The sequence below is a fragment of the Chiloscyllium plagiosum genome, chromosome 36 (genome assembly GCF_004010195.1).
Source record: "Chiloscyllium plagiosum isolate BGI_BamShark_2017 chromosome 36, ASM401019v2, whole genome shotgun sequence".
Classification (NCBI taxonomy): Eukaryota; Metazoa; Chordata; class Chondrichthyes; order Orectolobiformes; family Hemiscylliidae; genus Chiloscyllium; species Chiloscyllium plagiosum.
In genome coordinates this window covers 34,584,031-34,611,605 of record NC_057745.1, presented here as the reverse complement: position 1 = coordinate 34,611,605, position 27,575 = coordinate 34,584,031, and the positions used below count along the sequence as shown (strand labels likewise).

The 27,575-nt window shown below is 41.4% G+C and overlaps 1 protein-coding gene across 1 annotated transcript in view; it reads left to right on the top strand.

Moving 5' to 3' along the window:
- adamts17 (ADAM metallopeptidase with thrombospondin type 1 motif, 17) overlaps window positions 1–27,575 on the top strand; it is a 655,987-nt gene that overhangs the window by 294,951 nt on the left and 333,461 nt on the right. Inside the window, exons 9-10 of the mRNA XM_043677648.1 lie at window positions 11,490–11,630; window positions 18,723–18,873. Coding sequence (XP_043533583.1) covers window positions 11,490–11,630; window positions 18,723–18,873 — 292 coding nt within the window. The remainder of the gene's footprint in view (window positions 1–11,489; window positions 11,631–18,722; window positions 18,874–27,575) is intronic.

Genomic DNA, 27,575 nt, shown 5'->3' with positions numbered 1-27,575 from the left:
ATTCTAGCAGACTCGCCTCTTGGCTGTTTGTTCTGTGTCAGACTACTTTCCTGCGAGCCTGGTCCTTGACCTTGAGAATTTTTTAAAACATGTTTGCATCCTCACTGTCGGCTGTAGTAGTGCCAGATGATTGGAGGGTGGCAAATGTTCTTCCCTTGTTCAAGAAAGGAAAGAGGGATAATCCTGGCAATTTCAGACTAGTCAGTCTCATGTCTGTGGTGGGCAAATTATTGAAGAGGATTCTGAGAGACAGGTTTTATGATTACTTGGAAAAGCATAGTTTGATTAGAGATAGTGAGCATGGCTTTGTGAGGGGCAAGTCATGCCTCACAAGCCTTAATGAATTCTTTGAGGATGTGACAAAACACATTGATGAAGGTGGATGTGGTGTATATGGATTTTAGCAAAGCGTTTGATAAGGTTCCCCATGGTACGCTCATTCAGAAAGTAAGGACGCATGGGATACAGGGAAATTTGGCTGTCTGGATACAGAATTAGCTGGCCCATAGAAGACAGAAGGTGGTAGTAAATGGATAGTATTCAGTCCGAAGCTTGGTGACCAGTGGGGCTCCACAGGGATCTGTTCTGGGACCTCTGCCCTTTGTGATTTTTATAAGTGACTTGGATGAGGAAGTGGAAGGGTGGGTTAGTAAGTTTGTCAATGACACAAAGGTTGGTGGAGTGGCATGTAATGTGGAGGGTTGTTGTAGGTTGTAACGGATTATTGTCAGGATGCAGAACTAGGTTGATAAGTCATAGTTGGAGTTCAGTCTGGAAAAGTGTGAAGTGATTCATTTTGGAAGGTCAAATTTGAATGCAGATTACAGGGTTAAAATAAGTATTCTTGGCAGTGTAGAGGAACGGAGGGATCTTAGGGTCCATGTCTATAGATCCCTCAAAGTTACCACCCAAGTTGATTGGGTTGTTAAGAAGATATATGGGGTGTTGGCTTTCATTAGCAGGGTGATTGAGTTTAAGAGCTGCTAGGATATGCTGCAGCTCTACAGAGCCCTGATTAGACCACTCTTGGACTATTGTGTTCAGTTCGGGTTGCCTCGTTATAGAAATTGTGGAAACTTTGGAGAGAGTGCAGAGGAGATTTACCCGGATGCTGCCTGGACTGGAGGGCATGTCTTATGAAGAAAGGTTGAGGGAGCCAAGGCTTTTCTCATTGGAGCGAAGAAGGATGAGAGTGGACTTCATAGAGGTGTACAAGATGATGAGAGGCACAGATAGAGCAGATAGCCAGAGACCTTCTCCCAGGGCAGAAATAGCTATCATGAGGGGGCATAATTTTAAGGTGATTGGAGGAAGGTTTAGGGGAGATGTCAGAGATGGTCTTGTTATACACTGCCAGAGGTGGTAATGGAGTCAGATATGTTAGGGATATTTAAGCAACTCTTGGAAAAGCAAATGAATGATAGTAAAGTGAACAGTGTTTAGGTTAGTTTGATCTTAGAGTTGGATAAAAGGTCGGCACAACATCAAGGGCCGAAGGGCCTCCTGTTCTATGTTCTATGTTTAATTGCAAATGCTCCTTGCATTGAGACACAAAGAAAAGTGTGCATACAAAGTGTGTGGGAAATGTAGCAACTCACTGACAGCCACGCTGTGCATGGAGTCTTTGATTTGCTTGCAGACCAGCTTCCTGCTGGAAATTCAGGATTGGTGAATATAGCTGATTTACATAACATTTTACACACGGTGTTGCCTGCCACCTCCAGCTCTTCATGTTTTGCATTCCATTCTCAGCATCACTGCATTTAAATTTCAGGATGAAATGACAAAGGGATGCTTTTTATAAAATATCTTACACAGAACTCGCATGACGAACATGATTAAAATTCCATTCTGTGCTAATGATGATGCATTTATATATACAAGAGCCTACAATTCAATCTTTACTACAAGTTTTAAAAATTCAAAGTGCACAGATTTACAAGAGTGTTTTACTTGTTATTTCAGACAAAAAGGTAAACCTCATTGGAAGAGTATTCTAGCTTGTCAGCCAGCGATGTAATGGCATCTGATTTGCATACTTTGTAATTTTATTTTTTCTTCCAACTAGGCATAAGTGTCAGGGAATCTGAGAAACTTGGAATGTGGGTGGTTGGGGTTTGGAGAGACTGAGGTTGGATATTTGGAAGGTAGGGGAACAGATGCACTGACCTCAACCTGATTGTCTGTTCTGTCTCGTCAGTGAGGCTCTATATGAGGAATTCTGGATTAGTGGTGCTGGAAGAGCACAGCAGTTCAGGCAGCATCCAAGGAGCAGCGAAATCGACGTTTTGGGTAAAAAGGGCTTTTGCCTGAAACGTCGATTTTGCTGCTCTTTGGATGCTGCCTGAACTGCTGTGCTCTTCCAGCATCACTAATCCAGAATCTGGTTTCCAGCATCTGCAGTCATTGTTTTTACCTCTATATGAGGATTGCCAATCTAACAGATTGATTGAATTGCATTTCATTGATTACCCCGTGGTAGGAAACTACCTGTCTTCTCTTGTGATAGTCTCCCATTAATGGATGTGCTGTCACAGGCAACGTTTCCAGCATCTGCAGCAATTGTTTTTACCTCTATATGAGGATTGTCAATCTAACAGATTGACTGAATTGATTACCCCGTGGTAGGAAACTACCTGTCTTCTCTTGTGATAGTCTCCCATTAATGGATGTGCTGTCACAGGCAACAAGCAGTAATTTCAGTGTAGGTTTTCTACAAGCAGGTTTCGTGATAGAAGTGGACTTGGGGTATGCAGTGGAACTATATAAGGAAGGAGAATGCTGATTCTCTCAGAGATTATAGTATTCCAATGGGAATGTTTGCATGGTGTTTGCTTGTTAGTTTGGTGAATAGAATGCTTTTTCAGTATTCTGTATAATAGTGCATATCATTATGTAATTATCTAGGATTCAAATAACGTTTATAGGGAAAGATGGTTTCCTTCTATGCTTGTAACATCCCAAACTGCGGTGAGATGAATGATGATGTGGTTTTTGTGGTAACTGCTAATAATTCTGCCTACTTTTGAAGTAGTGCCATGGGATCTTCAAGGTCTACTCAAACGGACAGATCAAACCTTGATATGCAGCTGATCTGATGACACGTCTGACAATGCAACAGTTTCTCAGTGCCCAGTGTTGCCCTGAGGTGTCAGCCTGGATTAAGTGCTACATTTACACATTGTCAGGCTGCCTGTAAATATCACATTGCATTCTCCATGCAGCTCACCCTCCCACCAGCTTTGAATCATTTGCAAATATGGAGATATTAGATTTAGTCCCCTCATCTAAATCATTTATGCAGATTATGAATAGTTGGGGTCCAAGCCCTGACCGCTGCCATACCGTACTGGCCACTGTCTGTCACTTAGAAAATGACCTGTTTATTTCATAAGACCATAGGAAATAAGAACAGGAGTCGGCCTTTCGGCCACTCGAGCCTGCTCCAGCATAAAATAGGATCGTGGCTGACCTGATGTTCAGCACACCTGAACTAATGCTCACAAAACTTCAAACCATTTACAGTTGCAAAATAATTCCTTATTCTCACAATCCTATCTTTTGTCTCCTGTTTGCCAAGTGTTCTGTCTATTTCAGTATACTTTCTCCAATGACATGCACTTTAATTTTACATGCCAATCTTTTATGTGCTTTTTATCAAAAGTCTTTTGAAAGTGCAAGTAAACTACATTAACTGGTTCTCCTTATCAATTCCAGAAGTTACATCCTTAAAATATTGTAGTAGCTTTGTCAAGCATGATTTTCCTTTCATTAATTCATGCTGGCTCTGTCTGGTCTTGTTATTTTCCAAGTGCTCTGCTATTAAATGGCCTACCGTGTATCCTTAGACTGTGACCACTGGTTCTGGACTACCCAGTGATTATGAACATCCTTCCTGTTGGAATTATATGAAATCTATAGTGAATGTAGTTCTAACTGATCCAGTCTCTCTTCATATATCAGTCGCTGCCACCCCAGAGTTCAGTTTGGTCAACCTTTGTTCCACTCTCTACAACCAGAACATCCTTCCTTAGATAAGACGACCAAAACTGAACACACTACTCCAGATGTCGTCTTACGATTGTAATCTAAGGTAACTTTCTTCACTGTCCACTACATCTCCAATTTTGGTGTCTTCTGCACACTTGCTAACCTTATGTTCATATTCAAGTCCTTGATATAAATGACAAAAAGCAGTGGACCCAGCACTAATCCTTATGGCACACTGCTGGTCACATGCTTCCAGTCTGAAACGCAATCCTCCACCACCACCTTCTACCTTCAACCTTCAAGCCAGCTCTGTATCCAAATGGCTAGTTCTCCTATATTCTGTGTGATCTAACCTTGCTAACCAGTCTACGAAGAACTTTGTTGAACGCCTTATTGAAGTCCATATAGATGACAATTACTGCTCTGCCTCATGAATCCTCTTCCTTACTTCTTAAAAGAAACTCAGTCAAGACAGTGAGACATGATTTCCCAAGCACAAAGCCCACCAACAACATGCCCACCTCTGATTTTCAGGCTCACCAATCTATAGTTCCCTGGCTTTTCCTTACCACCTTCCTTAAATAGTTGCAACAGGTTGGCCAACCTTCAGTCTTCCAGCACCTCACTTGTGGCAATTGATGATGTAAATATCTCAGCAAGGGGCCCAACAATCACTTCCCTAGCTTCCCATAGAGTTCGAAGATACACCTCACCAGGTCCTGGGGATTTATCCACCTTTATGCATTTTAAGATGTCCAGCACCTCTGCAATATGGACATTTTTCAAGATGTCACTATTTATTTCCCCATGTTCTATATGTTCCATATCCTCCTTGACAGTCAACACTGATGCAAAATACTCGTTTAGTATCTCACCCATCTCTTGTGATTCCACAAATAGGCAGCCTTGCTGATTTTTGAGGGGCCCTGTTCTCTCTCTAGTTACTTTTTTGTCCTTAATGTACTTGTAGAATTCCTTTGGATTCACCTTAACCCTGTTTGCCATGTCCCCTTTTTGCCCTCTTAATTATATTCCAACTGCCTTTATACGGTTATAGGGATTCACTCAATCTCTGTTGTCTATACCTGTCACATGCTTCCTTCTTTTTCTTGGCCAATTTTTCTCGTCATCCAATATTCTCTACAACGACCAGCCTTGCCTTTCACCCTCACAGGAACATACTGTCTCTGGACTCTCATTATCTCATTTTTGAAGGCTTCCCATTTTCCAGACGTCACTTTATCTGTAAACATCTGGCCCTAATCAACTTGTGAAAGTTCTTGCCTAATACCATCAAAATTGGTCTTTCTTCAATTTAAAACTTTAACTTTTAAATCTAGTCTATCCTTTTCCATCGCTGTGTTAAAACAAGTAAAATTATGATCGCTGGCCCCAAAGTGTTCCTCCACTGACACCTCAGTCACCTGCCCTGCCTCATTTCCAAGAGTAAGTCAAGTTTTGCACCTTCTCTAGTACGTACATTCACATACCGAATCAGAAAATTTTCTTATACAAACTTAACAAATGTTTCTCCATCCAAGCCCTTAACACTAAGGCAGGCTCAGTCTACGTTGGAAAATTAAAATTCCTTACCATAACAACCCTGCTGGTCTCACAGATAACTGAGATCCCCTACCATTTTGGTTGTCAATTTGCTGCTGAACTATTGGGGAGGTCTATAATACAATCCTAATAAGATGATCATCCCTTTCTTATTTATCAGTTCCACCCAAATGACCTCCCTAAGCATTACTGCTGTACTCAGGGAGGATACACTGGGAGTACTCCCAGGGTATCCTCCCTAAGTACAGCAGTAATGCTATCCTTAACCAAAAACACCACTCTCCCTACCGTCTTGCTCCCCTTTCTATGGCATCTACACCCTGGAACATTAAGCTGTCGGTCCTGTCCATTCCTGAGTCAGGTCTCCGTAATTGCTATAATATCCTAGTCCCATGTTCCCAACCATGCCCTCAGTTCATCTGCCTTAACTGTTAGATCTCTTGCATTGAATTAAATGCAGTTTATTTTAAAAGTGCAACTTCATTCTCTGCTTTGTTCCTGCCTGCCGTGACTGTATAAGTCTTAGACTGCTCTTTTTCCTCACTATCTCTCTGAAAGCCGCCATCCCCTTACAAGTTTAAATCCTCCTGAACAGCTGTAACAAATCTCCTTGCAAGTATATTAGTCCCCTTCCAATTCAGGTGCAATCCGTTCTTCTTATAGAAGTCACTTCTACACCAGAAGAGATTCCAATTATCCAAAAATGTGAATCCTTCATTCCTATGTCAGCTCCTCAGACACGCTATATCTGCTATATCTTCCTATTCCTTACCCTGTTAGTTTTACATTCCCCTGAGAGTCTATCAGCCTCTACATTTTCCAAAACAGCATATTTGCTTGAGTTAAGGATAGCCACAGGAAACTCCTGCACTACCTGCCTCCCTCTCCTACCTTTCCTGGAGGTCACCCATCTACCTGACTGTATCTTCGGTTTATCTCCCTTTCTGCAACTGCCATCCCCTACTTCCTATAACTTCCTCATTGCCTCTAACTGCCACTCCAACCGATCCATGCGATCCGACAGGATTTGCAACCAAGCACCCTTCCTGCAGACGTAATCATCAGTAACATGGAAACTCTCTCTAATCTCCCACTCCTGACAAGAAGAGCATATCACTCTACTTAAGGCCATCTTTACTGTTATAAAGTGGAGGTTTGCCCACGCTCTGATAATTAAAACTGAAACATCCAGAGAGGATCGCCTTTCCTCACCACCTAATCTGATAAAAGAGGTGTAACCTACCCCTCACCTCCCCGCCCCCGATCTGTTTTAAAGGGGCGGTTAAATGAAATGAAATCCTTTCACTCACACTTTAATCAAGAAGTAACAATTATTTATCTAACTTGAACAGTGAACAAATTACAGAACCACTAACAAACCAAACAATTCCCCTCTAACTGCTTACTATTTCCTAATAAAATAAAATCCTAATACTATGCTGTCAAGAAGTAACAATTATTTATCTAACTTGAACAGTGAACAAATTAACAGAACCACTAACAAACCAAACAATTCCCCTCTAACTGCTTACTATTTCCTAATAAAATAAAATCCTAATACTATGCTGTTCAAATTAATACTGGTCCCACTTATATAACAAAACAATAAAATTTAGTCTCTCAAAATTATAGCCAGGTCATGTCTTCCAGATCTTTCTGTGTCTTCTCCATTGATCTTCTCTGAGGAACACCACCTCCTTCATATTCTTGCATCAGGAATATCTGTCTCTGTCGAATTCTGGTGTCAGCAATGTTCTCTCTGTGAATTCTGCTGTCTGGAAAGTTAGCTAAGAGTGTCACAATACCTTTATTAATTAATTCTCTGAGAGCTGAAAGTTGTTATCTCTTGGCAGATGATCGTTTGCTCTCACCATTTTCCAAATGCCCTCATCTTTTATACCTTTGATGACCTATCAATATTTTTACAATCAGATTGGTTCTAGTTTGTCAAAACCATCTGATTTAAATTCAGTAGGTTTTTGGTAGCTAAGTGCTTGGTTAAAATTGATTGGAGAAATTTGAAAAGACGTTTTGTTTTGATAAAAATGCTGCTTGGCTGTTTGATACAAAATGTTTCAATTCGAGCAATTTCTTTGCACCTGCACTTTAAGCTGCTGTTCATACATCCATTTTAATTCTAAGCACCAAAGAAAAAGTGACCACCCAATGCTTCCCCCATTTTACAATTTTAACACACCAACTTTACAACATTTGCACCTTAAAAACACAGACCCAGAAAACAGCACAGTCTTACTGCTCTAAAAACACTGCTGCAGGCTAACACAGTACCTATGTTTTATATTTTTAAAGTTTAATCAAGAGACAGATCTCAATAAAAACATGTAATCAAAAAGAACCCATTCTCCTCAGTATTGTAGATTTATTAAAAAAAACTAGCCACTTAGCTGCGCCCCTGCTGTGATCTCCCCACATCGGTTTCTTTCTCGATTGATTCATGTCCCACCTTGTGGTCACTCTCTTTGTCTCCCTTCTTTCTTTTTTAAGGTTGCGTTGTTTTGATTTTTTTCCCCAAAGTTCCAAAACAGTGCAACAGAATATCAAACAGCAATTACTGCTCCTAGCATTGGAGGAAATCAGTTCCAACATTGAAAGTACCTCAGAAAAGGAGTAGCTCTCACAGCTACAATTTTGTCCCAATACCCATCTTATAACCACTGTATTAAATAGAACATAGAACAGTACAGCACAGCACAGGCCCTTCAGCCCACAATGTTGTGCTGAGCATTTATCTTAATCTAAGATCATTCTGGATTAGTGGTGCTGGAAGAGCACAGCAGTTCAGACAGCATCCAAGGAGCAGTAAAATGGACGTTTCGGGCAAAAGCCCTTCATCAGGAATAATCTAAGATCAACCTAACCTACACACTCTGCAATTTACTGCTGTCTATGTGCTTGTCCAGCAGTAGCTTAAATATCCTAATGTCTCTGACTCAATTACCACCACTGGCAGTGCATTCCACGCAGCCACCAGTCTCGACATAAGAACCTACCTCTGACATCTCCCCTATACCTTCCTCCAATCACCTTAAAATTATGACCCCTCGTGACAGCCATTTCTGCCCTGGGGAAAAGCCTCTGACTATCTACTCTATCTGTGCCTCTTATTACCTTGTTACACCTCTATCAAGTCACTTCTGTTCCTCTTCTCTCCAGTGTGAAAAGTCCTAGCTCACTCAACCTCTCTTCATAAGACACGCCCTCCAATCCAAGCAGCATCCTGATAAATCTCCTCTGCACCCTCTCTAAAGCATCTACATTCTTCCTATAATGAGGTGACCAGAACTGGATACAATATTCCAAGTGTGATCTAATCAGGATTTTATACAGCTGCAGCAAAACCTCACAGCTCTTAAACTCAATCCCCCTGTCAATGAAAGCCATGTTAACAACCCTATCAACTTGGGTGGCAACTTTGAGGGATTTATGTATCTGGACCCCAAGATCCCACTGTTCCTCCAAAGTGCCAAGAATCCTCTCTTTAACCCTGTATCAGCATTTAAATTTGACCTTCCAAAGTAAATCATGTGCATTTTTCCAGGTTGAACTCCATCTGCCACTTCTCAGCCCAGCTCTGCATCCTGCAACAGCCCTCGGCACTATGTACAACGCCACCGACCTTTGTCTCTTTGGCAAACCTACTATAACTCACCCTTCCCCTTTTTTATCCAAGTCGTTTATAAGAACTACAAAGAGCAGGTCCAATATGGCAGGTCTAGTTCAGTTTCTGATCAATGATAACCTCCAGTATCTGGACAGTAGAGATTCAATGATGTTAGCACCATTGAATATCATGGGCAATTGTTATTGAAGATGGTCATTGTCAGGCATTTGTGTGACTTTTGTCAATTTTCAGCTCAAGCCTGGATTTGTCCTGATCTTGTACATTTGAACATGGACTTCAGAATATCTGAGGAGTCATGATTTGTGCTGAAAATTGTGCAATCCTTGGTGAGCATCCTCACTTTGGACCTTATGAAGATCATTCATGAAATAGCTGAAGATAGTTTGGCCGAGGACACTATACTGAGGAGCTCCTGCAGAGATGTCCTGGAGCTGGGATGACTGACCTTCATCAATCACACCATCTTCCTTTATGCCATGTATGATTCTAACCACCGGAGAGTTTGCCCCCTGAGTTACAATTGTTTACATTGTTTGGGCTTGTTGACATTCAGTCAAATGCAGCCTTGAAGTCAAGAACAGTCACTCTCACCTCACCTCTTTTTCCCTGTTTGAATCAAAGCTGTAATGCGGTCAGGAGCTGAGTAGCTTTGGTGGAACCCAAACTGGGCTGGGCGTCACTGAGCAGATTATTGCTGAGCAGGTGCTGCTTGATGGCACTGTTGGTAGCACTTCCATCAATTTATTGATAATAAAGAGTAAACTGCTATGGCAGTAATTGGCTGGGTTGGATTTGTGTACAGGATATTTGTGTAGGTGCCAGTGTTGTAACTGCAGTGGAGCAGAGAGTAGAAATCTTGGAGTGGAATCCACACGGGTCTGGACCCTCCCCAGTTTTCTGATTGATTGTGTCAAGAATGGTTTGACTGAGTTTTAATGAATACAAGTTAAGTTAACCCCAACAACAATGTGAAAATGGAGACATTCTGCTGTGACTTATGAATATTGTCATGCAGCAATTATTTTTGTTTGCTTTTGTATTTGAAAAGGCTTTTCTTAGTACTGTTAGTTCGTGACGATGTTGCTCCCGGAATTAGAGTCATAGTCATAGAGATGTACAGCATGGAAACAGACCTTTCGGTCCAACCTGTCCATGCCGACCAGATATCCCAATCCAATCTAGTCCCACCTGCCAGCACCTGGCCCATATCCCTCCAAACCCTTCCTATTCATATACCCATCCAAATGCCTCTTAATTGTTGCAATTGTACCAGCCTCCACCACATCCCAATTCTCTAGATGTTTCATTTGAGGCAGAGAGTGAAGAATGGAATACTGATGCAGACTATTCAGTTTAATGTCTTTGCTGCATGCTGCTAGCTCCCAACAGCTAATCTGCCTCTCCCGTCAGTGTGCTGTGAATCACCTCACCAGTTCTCAGCTAACCGGTTGGGGCTTCGTATAAGCTCAGGATGAAATATTGGCCCCTGAGGTGAGGGAGCCAAGATTCAATCTGCTCCATATGTGTGCATATCATTGGAGTAAATTGATGTAAGAAATTAAAAGGAATGCCATAATTACAGTGAGAATCACTCAATGCACACATTCATATGGGTTTCAGAGCCACAGCTAAGATTGTGTTTCTGTTACATGTTGTCATTTTGTCATTTAAAGCAGATGTTTTCCAGATTTACTGGCTAGCAATTTATAGCTATGTTACTGTAAATTAGATCCTAATTACAGTTCACGTTTTATAATGGTACATTGCAGGAAAAGTCATGGTGGATAATTTTGTGGCACATCTGCCAGTTTGAGATTTGGACAAATTGTTATTGGTTTTGCTCCCTTACTTACATACTTGTTTTTCTTTGCCTCCCAAATCTTATTATTGCCTGCATGCACACTTTCTTTCACTCTGCGCTCCTCTGCATTCTCTCTCTCTACCCCTATCCTATTTTCTATCACTCTCTTCTCTCCTGCCAACTTCCTACATCTTTTTTCTTGGTCCTGCTTCCTTCACTCACTGCACCCCTCGCTCCATGTCCCTGCTCACTCCCGGTCCCCCCTTCCTCCCTGCCACCCTCTTACCCTGTCCCCTCTACACCCACTTCCCATCTCTTGCTGTCTCCACCTGTCTCTTTCTATCTGACTGCATCTCTTTCATTCTGTCTGCCCCCTTCACTTGCTTTCCTGACCTTGATCTCTGTACCTCCTCTGCTTGCTGTCTTCCTCCTTTCACTCTTTCTGCTTACCCCCCCCCCACACCCAAACGATCATCACTCTCTCTTGGACAGCATGGGTATGAGCCATGACACCGATCACTCCTCATGTGCTGAACATTTCCACATCATGTCTGGTGAATGGGTCAAGGGAAAAAATCCAAGTGACCTGTCCTGGTCTACCTGTAGCCATGATGACCTGGAGAATTTTTTGAGGTAAGATTTGCTCTCTTCTTATAAATGCTCACTTGTGCTCAGCAAAATATTTCCTCTGAGAAGACCTCATTTAACGCAGAATGGTTAATGTGAGGCGAGCTGTCCACTGCCATAGTATTGGTAATACTGAAATCACCTTCCTACATGGTGTCCTTTTCACCTACAGTGGGACATCTGTGAGGGGTGAACCTGATCAGGGCACTGGTGTTCACTGAGTCTTTGTGTTGAGACTGAACCTATCACAAGACGTGGAGCAAAGTCAGGGAAGTAAAACTGAGGCATAAATCAACCCCAATCTAATTGAATGTAAGAGTAGGCTTGAGGGGATGAATGGCCTCATTTCCTGTGGTGTTTATCTGTACAGTGGGACAGATAAAACCGTGTTTATATTTTACTCTTCAAACAGACAAACCTAGTGCAAATGTCCCAGTGTACATTAAAGAAATTGTGAGCACTGCACCTTTGACTGCAATTCATTTGTATTTATTGTGGTATGGAATGGACTTTAAGTAGTGCTGGCAGAGTGCAGAGTAATATCAGATTCCTCCTTAAATGTGTAGCCAGAAATAAGAGTCATGAAAAGAATAAAGCAGGCTCATAATGGTACACAGTAAAATCATTCCTGTCTTGCTGTGCAGGAATTAATCCATTTGATGAGTATAAGGGAAGTGTGGATAGATATGAGAAGAAATCCCACTGAACAAGAGAGGGTGTGTTATATTTAAATTGGGGGAGGAAAGTAGTTTGTTTTGTTTTTTGACCTTATTTAATACAACCTGGTGGTTAGAAATAAATTACAGATAATAGATTGGCACAGCCATGAATCTGGGGAGGATCCATTTGAAGAAAAACACTACCACAATTACAGCAGAGAGCTTCCTGACTCTTTCAACTCACCACACCCCTCTGTTTTTATATCACACTAATAGAGATGAAGGCTTTGCCAGACAATTGCAAGTTTCATGTAATTTCAAAAATATTCAAACTGTACTCTGGAAGCTAGGTCCTGACAAATGTTGATGTTGTACGCAATAAAAGTTTGAAATATATTTTCCACTGAGCCACTACCGGGATTTGCAGTTTTCAAAAACTTGCCTTCAAGCCACTTTTAGTAGATCTTTCTGTACTTTAGGTGGTTGTGGCAGAGATTTCCCCCCAGCATGCACACTTTGTGGTTTTCACTGAATTTTACCCGGCGAGTGTAAGCCAGCTATTAACACAGAACCTTCTGTTCAGTCCTGACATTTTTTTGTACACTTACTCTGTTGAAGTTTCTAACTTCAGCATGCATTCCAAACAGGATGTAGAAAATTGTGGAGACACGGAAAATATGAATCCAAGACACCACCCCTCTGATGGATCACTTCCATCTAGCCATCTTCTCACTGTATCCTCAAACAATTCTCTGACGAGAGATGGATCCAACCATCTTTGCTATTTATACTGCTGATTTTGCTCTTCTCTGACGTATTATCCCAGAATAAAGGCAAAATTGCTTAATCCCAGAGGACCAAAGGGCTCTCCCTCATTAGAGACAGGTGGTGAGTTCTTCATAATAACCTCAGTGGTGTGGGAATTCATCCCACCCTGTTGAGGTCACTCTAGTCTTAGCAAATTGGTGGATGGCTGGTTTGCAAAAATCAATTTTGATTACTTCACAGTCTTTTCGTTCAAAAGAAACAAGATCAGTTCTACAGTCTTACCTTCATTAATAAAATTCCTGATGCCCTGACTCATCATTATTCCTTAGCATCAACTCAGACCGTATAATATTAATCCTAGTGCATATTTTTTAGGTGGGATCTGACCAGTGCGTGATACTATTGAAATATCACTGTAATTGAATTGTGTCCTGTGATTTTATATGGTCATGAGGAAAATAATTTCCTGCATTTGAACTGGTGAGCCTTCCCGCAAGAAAGCTCTACCGATCTATCTGTTTATTTCTGCCTCTGACCTATATCCCTGTTGAATGCTAGGAGAGTGTGTCAGCTTATTTTTCCATATTTCTGGCCATTTTAATAGGCAAGCACAATGCTGAAGGTTTCCATAGTTTATTGGTGTTTTCTTTCCTAACGACAAATCCTCATTAACAAAGCTGCACAATAATTATGTAGCCTTTAACCACAATGAACTCCATCTGCTACCAGTTACCAACTTTCTCTGACATGGTTTTCATTTGAAGGCGTTTTCACGTTGGAAATTTTGCTGAATATAATTTTGTCCAAATCATGTCGTATTTTAAAAATACTTGAAATCACAAGGCAACTGTTTCTAGGATGCTCTATTCACATATTTTTCAGGCCTGAAAGGTAATCATTTATACCTGTCATTCACTCGAGCCAGTTTTTAAAGGAAACATGTTTTTTCTTCAATCCTCACATCACTTCCAATAGCACCATCACGAACCATTAACTGCTGAATAAAAACTTCTGTCCTTTTTGTTAATAATGGATGTTAGTAGAACTGTGCAGATTTGTTAAACATTGTTTCCCTTTTGTGAACCCATGCTGCCAGCCTTCAGTGAATATATATCATCTTTGTGCATGCCCACCCATTATAGTTCTTATCTTTATTTGTGAAATCATTCTGACAAAAAATATTATCCGTCTGTAGTTTCTAGGAAATTCTTTAAATGTTCACACTTTTTCACTTCAGGATAACTAGGGATTGTATGTTCAACAAACTGAATACAGAAATAGTCCAGTGCTATTTATAGTTCATGTGGATAATGCTCCATTAAATATTCTGTTTCTAGTTTCTTGTCTGCTTCGCTCGAAGTTCCTGCCTGAGTAACAAAGTCCCTGCATGGATGATGCTCTGTGTCATTCAGGAATGGCGTCAGGAAGGCCTTTATCACACCAAGTCTGGTGGATATCTGGAACTATTTCTCCCTGCTCAATACTATTGAGGCTGGCTATGTTTTTAATTGGTAGAATTTTGCAGGAGTTAGGAAGCTTGAAGTGACCTAGCGATCAATGATGGTTTAGGTAAACATGGAATACAATATCAAAGAGATGCTGCTAGTTATAATAAAAATGATAAGACCTGTATACCTTGGGTAGAATGCTGCCACCAATCCTCCTTTCTGTGCAGGTCTACAGACACTTCCAGTCATTTCTGGTGAAGGATGAACCACGTGTCTCAGCAGAAGAGACACTCACTTTGGGCAACAAGATTAGGACCTAGATATTCCAATTGCCAGACAGTCAGATCAGTAGACAAACAAGAGGCTGGAAGAACACAGCAAACCAGGCAGCACCAAGAGGTGGAAAAGTCAACCTTTTGGGTATAATCCGTGCCATCTCCTGATGCTGCCTGGCTTGCTGTGTTCTTCTGCCTCCTGCCTGTCTACTTTGGATTCCAGCATCTGCAGTTTTTTTTGTCTCTACAGAGAGTTAGATCAGAACCATATGGAGCCCCTGATACAGCAGACTCCTTGGAAATTGTCTAGGAAATTGAAGTTTGCAATGGACAATTCTCCTACATCTGGGACCCTCAGAAAAAGTCTGTTTCAAGTTATAAACGTCACAAACTGCCAATTCAGTCAAGCTTAACAGTTATCCAGGAAACGTTGGAGATCAAAAAGTTGCCATAGTGGGAGAGGCCCATAAGGCTGCTGTATCATTAAAAGAGTGGACTAGTGGGGAATTTCACCTGAGGTTCACTACACCTTTGATGAGGGATCAAGTTAAGAAAGCATTGTAACTTCAGCTGGTACAGAATTGAATCTGCATTGTTGGTGTCACTCTGCATCATAAACCAGTCATTCAAACTCTGCTTTTATTCCTGATGAAGGGCTTTTGCCCGAAACATCGATTTCGCTGCTCCTTGGATTTTGCCTGAACTGCTGTGCTCTTCCAGCACCACTAATCCAGAATCTGGTTTCCAGCATCTGCAGTCATTGTTTTTACCTCGTTCAAACAAATCAGCTAACAGCTCCTGTAACTCAATAATTGTTAAACTGAATCCATGAGTCGCCAATGAAGCCCCACTGATTCCTTTGCTAGCCCCTGACTGATCACCCCTCCCCAATCGACTCTATGCACTCATTCACTTACCTGACATTTTATTATGGAGCAAAAGGGTGGCCAGGGAAAGAGTAGGTTCATTGAGGGACAAAAGAGGGAATTTATGCGTGGAGTCGGAGGAAGTGGGTGAGGTCCTTAGCGAAAGCTTTGCATCAGTATTCACAAAGGAGAAGGATTTGGTGGATGATGAGTGCAGAGAGGGGTATGTTGATATCTTAGGGCATGTTGATATCAAAAAGGAGATGTTGGGAGTTTTGAAAAGCATTAAGGTAGACCAGTCATCAAGACCTGATAGAATCTAACCTAGAGTGGTAAGGAAATTGTTAGGACCTTGTATGAAATCATTGTATCCTCTTTACTCACAGATGAGGAACCAGGGACAGGAGAATAGCCAATGTTGTTTCTTTGTTTAAGAAGAGCAACAGGGGATAATCTGGGAAATTACAGGCTGGTGAGCCTGACATCAGTGATAGGGAAATTATTGGAGAAGGTTCTTAAGGATAGGCTTTAATCACCTTTGGGAAAATATGGATTTATTAGCAAAAGGCAGTATGGCTTTGTGCAGAGGAGGGTGTGTCTCACAAACTTGATTGTGTTTTTTGAGGAGGTGATGAAGGTGATTGATGAGGGCAGGCTGGTGAATGTTGTTTACATGGATTTTAGCAAGGCTATTGACAAGGCTGATGCAAAAAGTGAAGTCACATGGGATCCACAGTGAGCAGTAAGATGGATATAAAACTGGCTTGGTCATGGAGAGTAGAGTTGGAAGGGTGTTTTTCTAACTGGAGATCTGTGACCAGTGGTGTTCCACAGGGGACAGTACTGGGGCCTGTGTCATTTTTAACACATTTAATATATAAATGATTTGGAGGAGAATGAACATGATCTCTTTTCGTAAGTTTGTGGTGACACAAAGATTGAGGGAGCTTCTGGTAGTGAGGAGGATTGCTAGAGGATACAGCAGGGTATGGATAGTCTGGAGATTTGGGTGGAGAAATGGTAGACAGAGTTTAATTCAGATAAATGTGAGGTGGTGCATTTTGGAAGGTCTAATGCAAGTCTCTCCAGTAAATGTCAGAACCCTTTGTAGTATCAACATGAAAGGGATCTAGGCGTATAGTTTCACAGTTCCCTGAAAGCAGCAACACAAAATGGAGAAGGTAATCATGAAGGTCTAGCTCTCTCTGCCTTCTTTGATTGGGGCACAGAGTATAAAAATTGGCAAGTCATGTTGCTGCTGTTTAGAATTTTAGTTAGGTCATATTTGGAATATTGCATATTGTTCTGGTCGCCACACTACCAGAAGGATGTGGAGGCTTTGAAGAGCATACAGTTACAATCTACTAGGATGTTGCCGGGTTTGGAGAGTATTACATATGAAGAGAGTTTGAAGAAACTTGGTTTGTTTTTACTTGAACGTCACAGGCTGAGAGGTGACCTGATACGAGTTTACAAAATTATGAGAGGCATGATTGGAATGCGATTTTTGAGAAGATTTGTAGCTCAGGTTGATGATAAGTCTATAAGTTAGCTCACTGAGCTTGACACTTTGTTTTCAGATGTTTCATCACCATACTAGGTAACATCATCAGTGAGAGTCTCCGGTGAAGTGCTGGTGGTATGTCCCACCTCTCTATTTATAGGGCTGGGTTTCTTAAGGCAGGTGATGCCACTTCCGGTTCTTTTTCTCAAGGGAAGGTAGATAGAGTCTAAATCAATGTGTTTATTGATGGAGTTCTGGTTAGAATGCCATGCCTCTCAGAATTCTCGTACATGTCTTTGTTTTGCCTGTCTGAGGATGTGTGTGTTGTCCCAGTCAAAGTGGTGTCCTTCTTTGTCTGTATGTATAGAAGCTAGTGATAGTGGGTTGGGTCTTTTGGTGGCCAGTTGGTGTTCATGTATCCTGGTGGTAGGTCCCCTGCTAGTTTATCCGATGTAGTGTTTTTTTTAAACAGTTCTTGCATGGTATCTTACCCACCTTAAGAAACCAAGCCCTATAAATAGAGAGGTGGGACATACCATCAGCGCTTCACCGGAGACTCTCCCTGATGATGTTACCTAGTATGGTGATGAAACATCTGAAAACAAACCTTCAAGCTCAGCGAGCTACCTTACATAGTTTGCTAGGATAGGATAGTTTGTAAGAGTCTTTATTCTCCAGCATTGAAATCAATTATTCGGGTAAATAGGTTTAAGGTAAAAGGGCATAAATTTACAGTAGATGCCAGATGCAAGGTTTTTACATAAATGCCTGAAATGTGCTGCCAGAGGAGGTGGTACAAGCAGATACAATAGCAACGTTTAAGAGGCATCTTGACATATATAAATAGGTTTGGGAATAATGGATACGGACCTCATAGAAGCAAAAAGTTTTCAGTTTAGAAAGGCTTGTATCAGTGCAGTCTTGGTAGGCCGAAGGGCCTGTTTCTGTGCTGTTCTGACTTGCTACCAAACTCACCCATCTGGCATACCATGTAACCTGTACCCTACTCACCTCACACTGCCACATTCACCTACCCGGTACCCTAAAACTCACCCAAGCACTATAACTCCTCTATCAACTGCCATCCACACTTGCATATCCTTTCATAGCTGTTAAAGTGGTTGGCTCTGCTGCTGGATATATAAGTCTTAGAACTCAGCATACTGATTCATTGGGGTATGTGGTTTCTCTGAAGATTTTTTTCACTATTGTGTTTGTGACTTCTTGGGTAAGTTTGTAACAGGAGCCATCTGACCAGGAAACCCCAGCACAAAGACATCTTATCGAAATATCTGGACTATGTCTATTATGTCTTAGTACTTACATATAGGTTACATTGTATTGGTGGTAATATGAGGAGGGAGAAGATGTGACTGTTTCCATTACATTTACCATGACTCCCTGGCTATTGCCCTACGCTCCACCCAGTGGCCGTGTTACATATCGCAGTGGACAGAGCTTCACAGTCGCGCAGGTTAACTCTTTCACATCCATTACCATTGACCAAAATTACTTATTTTCTTTGTGGAAAATATTGAGTGTTTTGTTTAATAAAACATTTGCCTTTGTTATTAACAGGTCAAAAGTCAGTGCCTGCCTCTTGGAAACTGACCCTAGAAGTCACTATATAACGCGGCTACCTCCCAAACTGCCAGGCATGCACTACAGTGCTGATGAACAGTGCCAGATTCTTTTTGGAGCCAACGCAACCTTATGCAAAGATATGGAGGTAATTCTTTACAGTGCTAACCTTAAATGTAACGTAATTATGATTGGTTGGAATTTTATAGCAAAGCACAAAGTCTCTACTTCGCCATCCTCCCATTTCAAAAATAGATAAATCCAAATGTAAAACACCTCAAAACAATCATAGAACATTTGCACTGTATCAGCTTTTTTTATAAACCAGTTAAAATAACATTTGCAGAGTTTCTGCTTGTGAATGCGCCTACAGAAAAGCAACACAAGTCTCCATGTGTTTTTGACAGGAGTGTCAATGACACTTGCAAGCATAATTTCTTACAAAATCAATTCTCCACATAGAACGAGAAAGAACTGGAGGGGCCAGCAGACTAAGAGATCTTTAGATTTTGCTTCAAATTTTATTTTTCAGAAACTGCAACTTATTATTAAGTGTCCAAGGGGTTTTACTGAAGGGGAGGCAGAAACAACACAGGATAAAAAGATAAATTAACAGCTCTGTCACTAGCAACTTGCTTGTATAGCACCTTTAAATGCTTCATAGAAGAGTTGTGCAACTACTTTGAGATTGAACAGCTTCAAAAACAAACTAATTAGTTTTGAGTAAAATGAATCATAAAGCCTCTTAAAAAGAAATCAGTTTGAAAAAGATCATAATACACAGGCCAAAAATATGCTTCTGAATACAACTGCAGGGAAACAACACAAGTCTGCCCACTTCCTAATTCGACTGTCAACTCAACTTCCTAAAATGGTTTCTTATCTCGTAGACTAAACTTAGATCAATAAGAAAATGATCAATCTCAGAAGGGGCAGAAGTCATGCTTCAGGTATATGAAGTCTTAGTTAAATGACATCTAGAGTTACTAAGAGTAACTTTGGGCACCATACATTAGGAAGGATATGGTGCAAGCTCAGCTTTTAGGTTTGGCAGAATGTAAAGTGGACTCGAGTTAAGTTTTGAGGGGAGGTTACACAAACTAGCATTTCATACCTGGAATTTAAAGATTAAGGAATGACTTAATTGAAGTTTCCAAGATATTAAGGGGAACAATTGAGGAGCCGGTGTTGGACTGGGGTGGACAAAGTTAAAAAATCACACAACCCATCTAAAAGATGAAAGACATAACAATCCAGATTTATTCAATCTATCACAGTACGACACTGTAATCTTCTACTATAAATTCTGTGTTTTATGATCTTTAACTCCACAACCATCTGATGAAGGAGCAGCGCTCCGAAAGCTAGTGCTTCCAAATGCACCTGTTAGACTATAACCTGGTGTTGTGTGATTCTTGTTAGGGAGGGAAGGATAAGAGAATGTAGTTGAAAACTTAAAGTCAGAATTTCAGCAGCGAATTCTGGAAACAGTTCTGCATACAAAAGCCAACTGAAGTTTTGGAACTCTCTTCCTCAGATGGGGAATTATTGCTAGATTACTTGTTAATTTTTAAATCTGAGATTGATCATTTTCTTATTGATCTAAGTTATTAAGAGCTTCGTGACAATTGTAGATTGGTTACAGATCTGCTCTGGTCTCATTGGTGGGGCAGGTTTGAGGTGCTAAATGGCTGTGTCCTATTCTCTATGTTCAATTCTCCATCATCACTTCACTTGGCAAACAAATGAATTACGAGCAATTGTGCTACAAGTGAAAAACTGATGTCTCATACAATGAGGATGCCAGTATTTTAACAGCTGCAAAGTTGTCCATTGACAGCCAGCTCCACAAAACCCAGTCTCCCACCTGCAGGTTTCCCTCCAAGCCACATGCCATCCTGACTTGGAACTGTCACTGAGTCAAAATCATGGAATACCCTTCCTAATAGCTCTGTTGATGTATCTGCCAAGGATAGCTGCAGTTTAAGAAAGTGGGTTACCATCAGCTTCTCAAGGAGAATTAAGAATGGGCAATAAATGCTGACTTAGTAGTGATATCACATCCTGTAGAAGAATAAAAAGAAAAATGAATTAATATTTGAAAAATTTGACTCAGTCTTGTGTTAGATAGAGGCAATTTCCCTCAAGACTCACACCTTTATATTAGTGCCAGCAAACTTTGAGGTTTTGGGAATGGGGCAGGAATCTTGGAAGCAGGTCCCAACCCCCAATTTTAAACATCTATGGAGTCGATCTGGCTGAGTGGAAAGCGGGACTTATTCTCTCATTTTTGATTCCATCTGCCAACTCGTCTTGCTTTCCTTTTCCCATCTTTTGGTTAACATGCTATTTCTTCAGGGGAAGCTTGTGGCTGTTGCTTGAATGTTAGTGTCTGATGTTCTGCCCTGTTGTGTTCCTGAGATGGACCATGAGCGTCAGGAGATGATCTTAAAGGTAATGATGTCATCAGCTGACCCTAGCTCACTTTTAGGCAGGCGCAAAGTGCGTTCCGTCTGGGCTTTGGTTCCACTATGCAATTTATTGCTGGCTTCATGGATTTTAGTTTATAAATGCAAACTATGAATGCATGCACCATGATATTACTAGGCAGCGAGCACCATCTAAACCGCTCCATTTCAGCTAACGAAAGTCTGGAAACACATGTGCCATAGTGGCAGCTGAATAAGAGATCTGTAAAATAGGAGCTTTGTTCTTGCATGAATTTCATAAAGCTTTGACCTTACTCATGTTGAACTTTTTTTGAGAGCATATGGAGCTGATTAGGGAACATGAAAGAAACAATGAAGAGCAGATGGAATCTGAGACTGATTTTTCCAAACCTATCCTTTACCGTACTCTACTGGTGAGATAGTGGAGGGGTACATTTCATCTGATGCTGCCTGTTTCTCATCTGACAAACAGGGTGACTGTTAATTGAACATCAGCAGGTAGCGATGAGCTGATGGGAAGTCCATTGAAGCCCAAAGTGTGTGTTAATGCAATTTTCAAGGCATCTCTCCTCAATCCCCTCCTTCCTTTGCATGCTTTCAATATTTTCTTGTTGCAACCAGAATTGAACACAGCATTGTAGCGCAAATGATTTAAATGTCAGGGTTATCTCACAAGGTTGGTTCAATATTGACCTCTAACAGACTCCAGCATCTAATTTGCTTTACTCACTGCACTGACCATGGTGTGAAGCTTTGAGTTTATTGTCAATCAGTACCTTACATCACTTTTACTTTCCACATTCAGGGATTTCTTGCTGTTTGGTTATCAATTACTTTGGGATTTTTGTCAGCATGTGAAGCTTTTTGCATTCCTCTTCATTAAATTTCACATGACACCTGCCAGTCCAATTCCCAAGTAACTCAAATCCTCCTTTCCTTAATCCTATGCAGCTCTCCAGTTCAGCTTTACATTTTAAAAGCTTAGCCTCATCTTAGCCCCACCACTGGTGACTCCTAGCTTCAGATAATTTATTCAACAAAGTCTTAAATTGGTGACCTCACTGGTAATATCCTCCTTGACTATGACAATCCCCATGCCACCAGCTCTTGTGTTCTGTCAATTAATTATGCACATACTGTGAAATTTCTATTGGTGCCTACTTTCTTTCCAAAAGGAACCACACTTCAGCAAATGTCTTGCTGAAGTGAATACTGAAAGAACTGCAGATGCTGGAAATCAGAAACACAAACTGGACTTGCTGGAAAAGCTGAGCAGGTCTGGTAGCATCTGGTAGAATTCTGAGGAAAGGTCACTTGACCCAAAACATTAACTCTGATTTCTCTACACAGATGCTGCCAGACCTGCTGAGCTTTTCCAGCAATATCTGTTTGTGTTTGCCTTACTGAAGTTCCCTGTGCAGTACATATCCTGTCATACATATAATGTTCCTTTGTCTCTTCATAAAAGAAAGCCAGTAGTCTAATCTTAAGGATCACTACTTCTTATTTTTCACCATAGTTTACTCTGCTCCATGATATTATCATTGTTAAAGGTATTGTAACTTGATCCATGTTACTTTTAGTTTACTGGATAATTTTTGCTTTTTTTAAAACTTGCTGCGAGATCTACTTTTTCATTCCAGGTATCTCTCTAATATTCAGTCAATTTAAAAACATTTGAGCCAGAATTTCCCAATTTTTACTGCCTTGGTTCCTTCAGGATCCTCAGATGCATCTTATTGGACTTTGGGAATTAATGAACTTGGACTTGCGCAGATGTTTGCTCACTCTATTGGCAAATGTCATGGAAATAACACAACTTGTCTGTACCCTATATTTCCCTTTTCTTGGTCATTAACCACCAGCCTCTTCTTTGGTCAAAGCTGCAAAAAAAAAGCTGTAATAAATTCATCCCAAGGAAAAAGAAGAATACCAAGGGGAGGATGAGACAACCATGGCTGACCAGGGAGGTCTGGGACAGCATAAAAGCAAAAGAGAAAGCATATAATGTGGCGAAGGGCAATGGGAAGCCAGAGGATTGGGAAGCTTACAAAGACCAACAGAGGACAACAAAGTGAGAAACAAGGAGGGAGAAGATTAAACATGAGGGTAAGCTAGCCAGTGATATTAGGGAAGATTGCAAGAGTTTCTTTAGATACATAAAGGGCAAAAGAGAGGCAAAAGTGGACATTAGACTGCAGGAAAATGATGCTGGAGAACTGGTAACGGGGAACGAAGAAATGGCTGAGGAATCAAAATGAGTACTTTGCATCAGTCTTCATGTGGAAGACATGAATAATATCCCAAACATTCAAAAGAGTTGGGGGGCAGAAATGAGTACAGTGGCCATGACCAGGGAGAAGGTGTCAGCAGAACTGAAAGTGAAGATAGCTGAGGAGATAGTGGAGCCTTTCAGGTATCACTGGAGTAAGGGAGGGTCTCAGAGGGCTGGAAAATCACTAATGTAACCCCCCTGTTTAAGAAAGGAGTAAGGAAAAAGATGGAACATTACAAGCTGATTCACCTGAACTCAGTCGTTGGTAAGATTTTGGAGTTCATTGTGAAGGATGAGATTTCTGACTACTTGGAAGTGCAAGGCAAAATCAGCATGGTTTCCTCAAGGGGAGGTCATGCCTGACAAATCTATTAGAATTCTTTGAACAAGTAGCAAACAGGTTAGACCTAGGAGAGCAAATGGATGTTATCTATCTGGGCTTCAAGAAGGCATTTGATAAGGTGTCACACAGGAGGCTGCTGAGTTAAATCAGGGTCTATGGTGTTAGAGGCCAGGTACTAGCATGGATAGAAGATTGACTGTCTGTCAGAAGGCAGAGATTGGGGATGGAAGGTGGTGTTCCATAAAGATTGGTGCTAGGATCACAAATTTTCACTTTACACCTTAACGATCTGGATAAAGGAACTGAACTGCGAATGATACAAAGGTAAGTGGAGTGGCGAAGAGTAGTGAAGAGGGAGGGAGGCTGCAGAAAGATTTAGGCAGATTAGGAACGTGGGCTAAAAAATGACAGATGAAATACAATGTGGTAAAGTGTGAGGTCGTGCATTTTGTTAAGAAGAATAGATGCATGGGATATTTTCTGAATGGAAAGAAATTTCAGAAACCTGGAGTGCAAAGGGACTGGACAGTCCTAGTCCAGAGTTCTCTTAAGGTGAACTTGCAAGTTGAGTTGGTAATTAGGAAGGCAAATGCAATGTTGTCATTCATCTCAAGAGGACTAGAATTTAAAAGCAAGGGTGTACTTCTGAGATTTTTAATGCTCTGGTCAGACCACATTTAGAGTATTGTAAGCAATTGTGGGCTCCATACCTCAGGAAGGTTGTATTGGCCCTGGAGAAGGTCCAGAGGAGGTTCACGAGAATGGTCCCAGGAATGAAAGGCTTAACATACGAGGAACATTTGAGGACTCTGGGACTATACTCGATGGAGTTTAGAAGAATGAGAGCGGATCTGATTGAAACTTGCAGAATGCTAAGAGGCCTGGATGCAGTAGACGTTGGGAAGATTTTCCATTGATACAAGAGATGAGGACCTGAGGGCACAGCATTAAAGTAAAGCCCATTTAGAACAGAGATAAGGAGAAATGTCTTTAGCCAGAGAGTCTAAATCTGTGAAATTCATTGCCACGGAAGGCAGTGGAGACCAGATCATTGAGTATGTTTAAAACAGAGATAGATAAATTCTTGATTGCCAAGGGGATTAAAGGTTACGAAGTGGGAAAATTGTGTTGAAAAACCCATCAGCCATGATCTATTGGCAGATCAGAATTAATGGGCCGAATGGCCTAATTTCTGCTCCTATGGACTATCTACCCCCTTTCAGGCAGAACCCAACTTGTTTGCATAAACTTCTATTCCAACACTTAAAGAACAAAACTCTGGATTTTCTACACCAAAGCTTTTGCCTGATTGATGTCGGGCTACTTTCTGTTTCTTCGCTAGCAAGTGGCACAGATAGTATTTCTGAAAGTACTGCACTCCACATTCTTTCCTTAAACTTCCGGATTTTTCTGTCAGTTATTCTAGAGGAGGCAGACTATTATCTGGAAGGCAAATGTGAGGTCTGCAGATGCTGGAAACCAGAGTTTAGATCAGAGTGGTGCTGGAAAAGCATGGCAGGTCAGGCAGCATCCGAGGAGCAGGAAAATCGATGTTTCGGTCAAAAGCCCTTCATCAGTCTTTTGCCCGAAACATCGATTTTCCTGCTCCTTGGATGCTGCCTGACCTGCTGTGTTTTTCCAGCACCACTCTGATCTATTATCTGGAAGGTCTGAGTTTAGAACATAGAATATAGAACATAGAACAATACAGCACAGAACAGGCCCTTCGGCCCACGATGTTGTGCCGAACATTTGCCCTAGCTTAAGCACCCATCCATGTACCTATCCAATTGCCGCTTAAAGGTCACCAAAGATTCTGACTCTACCACTCCCACAGGCAGCGCATTCCATGCCCCCACCACTCTCTGGGTAAAGAACCCACCCCTGACATCTCCCCTATACCTTCCACCCTTCACCTTAAATTTATGTCCCCTTGTAACACTCTGTTGTACCCGGGGAAAAAGTTTCTGACTGTCTACTCTATCTATTCCTCTGATCATCTTATAAACCTCTATCAAGTCACCCCTCATCCTTCGCCGTTCCAATGAGAAAAGGCCTAGCACTCTCAACCTATCCTCGTACGACCTATTCTCCATTCCAGGCAACATCCTGGTAAATCTTCTCTGCACCCTCTCCAAAGCTTCCACATCTTTCCTAAAGTGAGGCGACCAGAACTGCACACAGTACTCCAAATGTGGCCTAACCAAAGTCCTGTACAGTTGCAACATCACTTCACGACTCTTGAATTCAATCCCTCTGCTAATGAACGCTAATACACCATAGGCCTTCTTACAAGCTCTATCGAGTTTCTCGTCTGCAAATCTTCCTCCAATTTCTGTTCCTGACTCTTGCCTCCCAAATTTGGTATTGATGATTTTAGAGTGTGAACTTCATAGCAAGATTTATAATATGCAGTGACAGTGCATGTTTAGAACACTTTAATATTGTATCATTATCTTTTAAGAGTCTGGATGTAGTGTGAAAATGGAAAGTCAGTTGGTCTGTATTGCTGATGTCACTGGTTTCAAACAATATTATTGTAGTGGCTTATTGGCAATGGAACAGCTGACTATAACAGATTGGGATCACATTTTAGTGCTGTTTCTCTGATCCTACTGCACAGGAGTAGAGTTTTTATCAAATTTCATAAGTCCTTTGAACATATCTTTCTGTGAATTCTTGTATAAAATTTCTATTTCTGTAGCTGTTTGCAAATTCAGTTCAGTTTCTTTTACCTTGTATGCTGAATGTTTCTAAACAGCAAAAGGGTGGTCTTTACTGATGATTTAATTAGTCCAGTCCTTGAATATGAATAATGGTATTGGAGGCTAAGATCCTTTGTTTGCAGCCAGTGTGACATCCTTGTTTCAGGGAAGTCAGTTAGCTCAGTTCACTGGATAATTGGTTGACTTGCAATGCTAAGTGATACCAACAGTGTAGGTTGAGTTCCTGCAATAACTGAGGTTACTGTGAAGGATTCTCTTTCTCAATCTCTCCCCTCACCTAAGTTGTGTCTACCCTCAGGTTAAACCACTACCACCATATGTCTCTCTCTGACGAGAGAGCAGCCTATGGTCTGGGAAAACTGTGGTGACTCTACCTTTTCTTGTGTGAACCTTTAAATTGAGACAGAGAGAAAAGAACTGAAGATGCTGGAATCCAAAGTAGACATACAGGAGGCTGAGGGAACACAGCAAGCCAGGCAGCATCAGGAGATGGAGAAGTCGATGTTTTGGGTATAACCTTTCTTAAGGAAAGGAGGTGGGGGAAGGGGGAGCTGCAGATTAAAGGGTTGCGGGGGAGGATTATGTGTCGGAGAGGGTTGGAATGATGAGGTAGTGATAGGTGATTACAAGTGATGGGTACAACCTAGTTGGTCGATTGGAGGGATGAATCCGGTTGGTAGCTGGAAGGAGCTGAAGGGACGGTGAGGCCGCTTTATTACTTTTCTAGATTGTTTATGAATATCTACAACCTTTGAGTACAAGCTTTCATTGCACCTTTCTGCTCAAAAGCCACCAAAACTGTCCAGTAACCATAGAGTAACAGAGTACAGGTGTGTCAGATGAGTTCCTGGGATCAAAGGTTTGCTGTATTATTTGTGGTTGAGTACATTGGGCCTGCACTCTGGAGTTTAGAGGAATGGTGCTGATCCCACTGCAGTCCACAGAGATTGTGAAGGGGTTTGAGAGGGGTTTGTGGGAGGTTTGTGTTTCCCCTGCTGGGCAATCAAGAACGGAGAATGTTGATGGAAGCAGCTTCAGCATTCTGGTGCCCAGTAT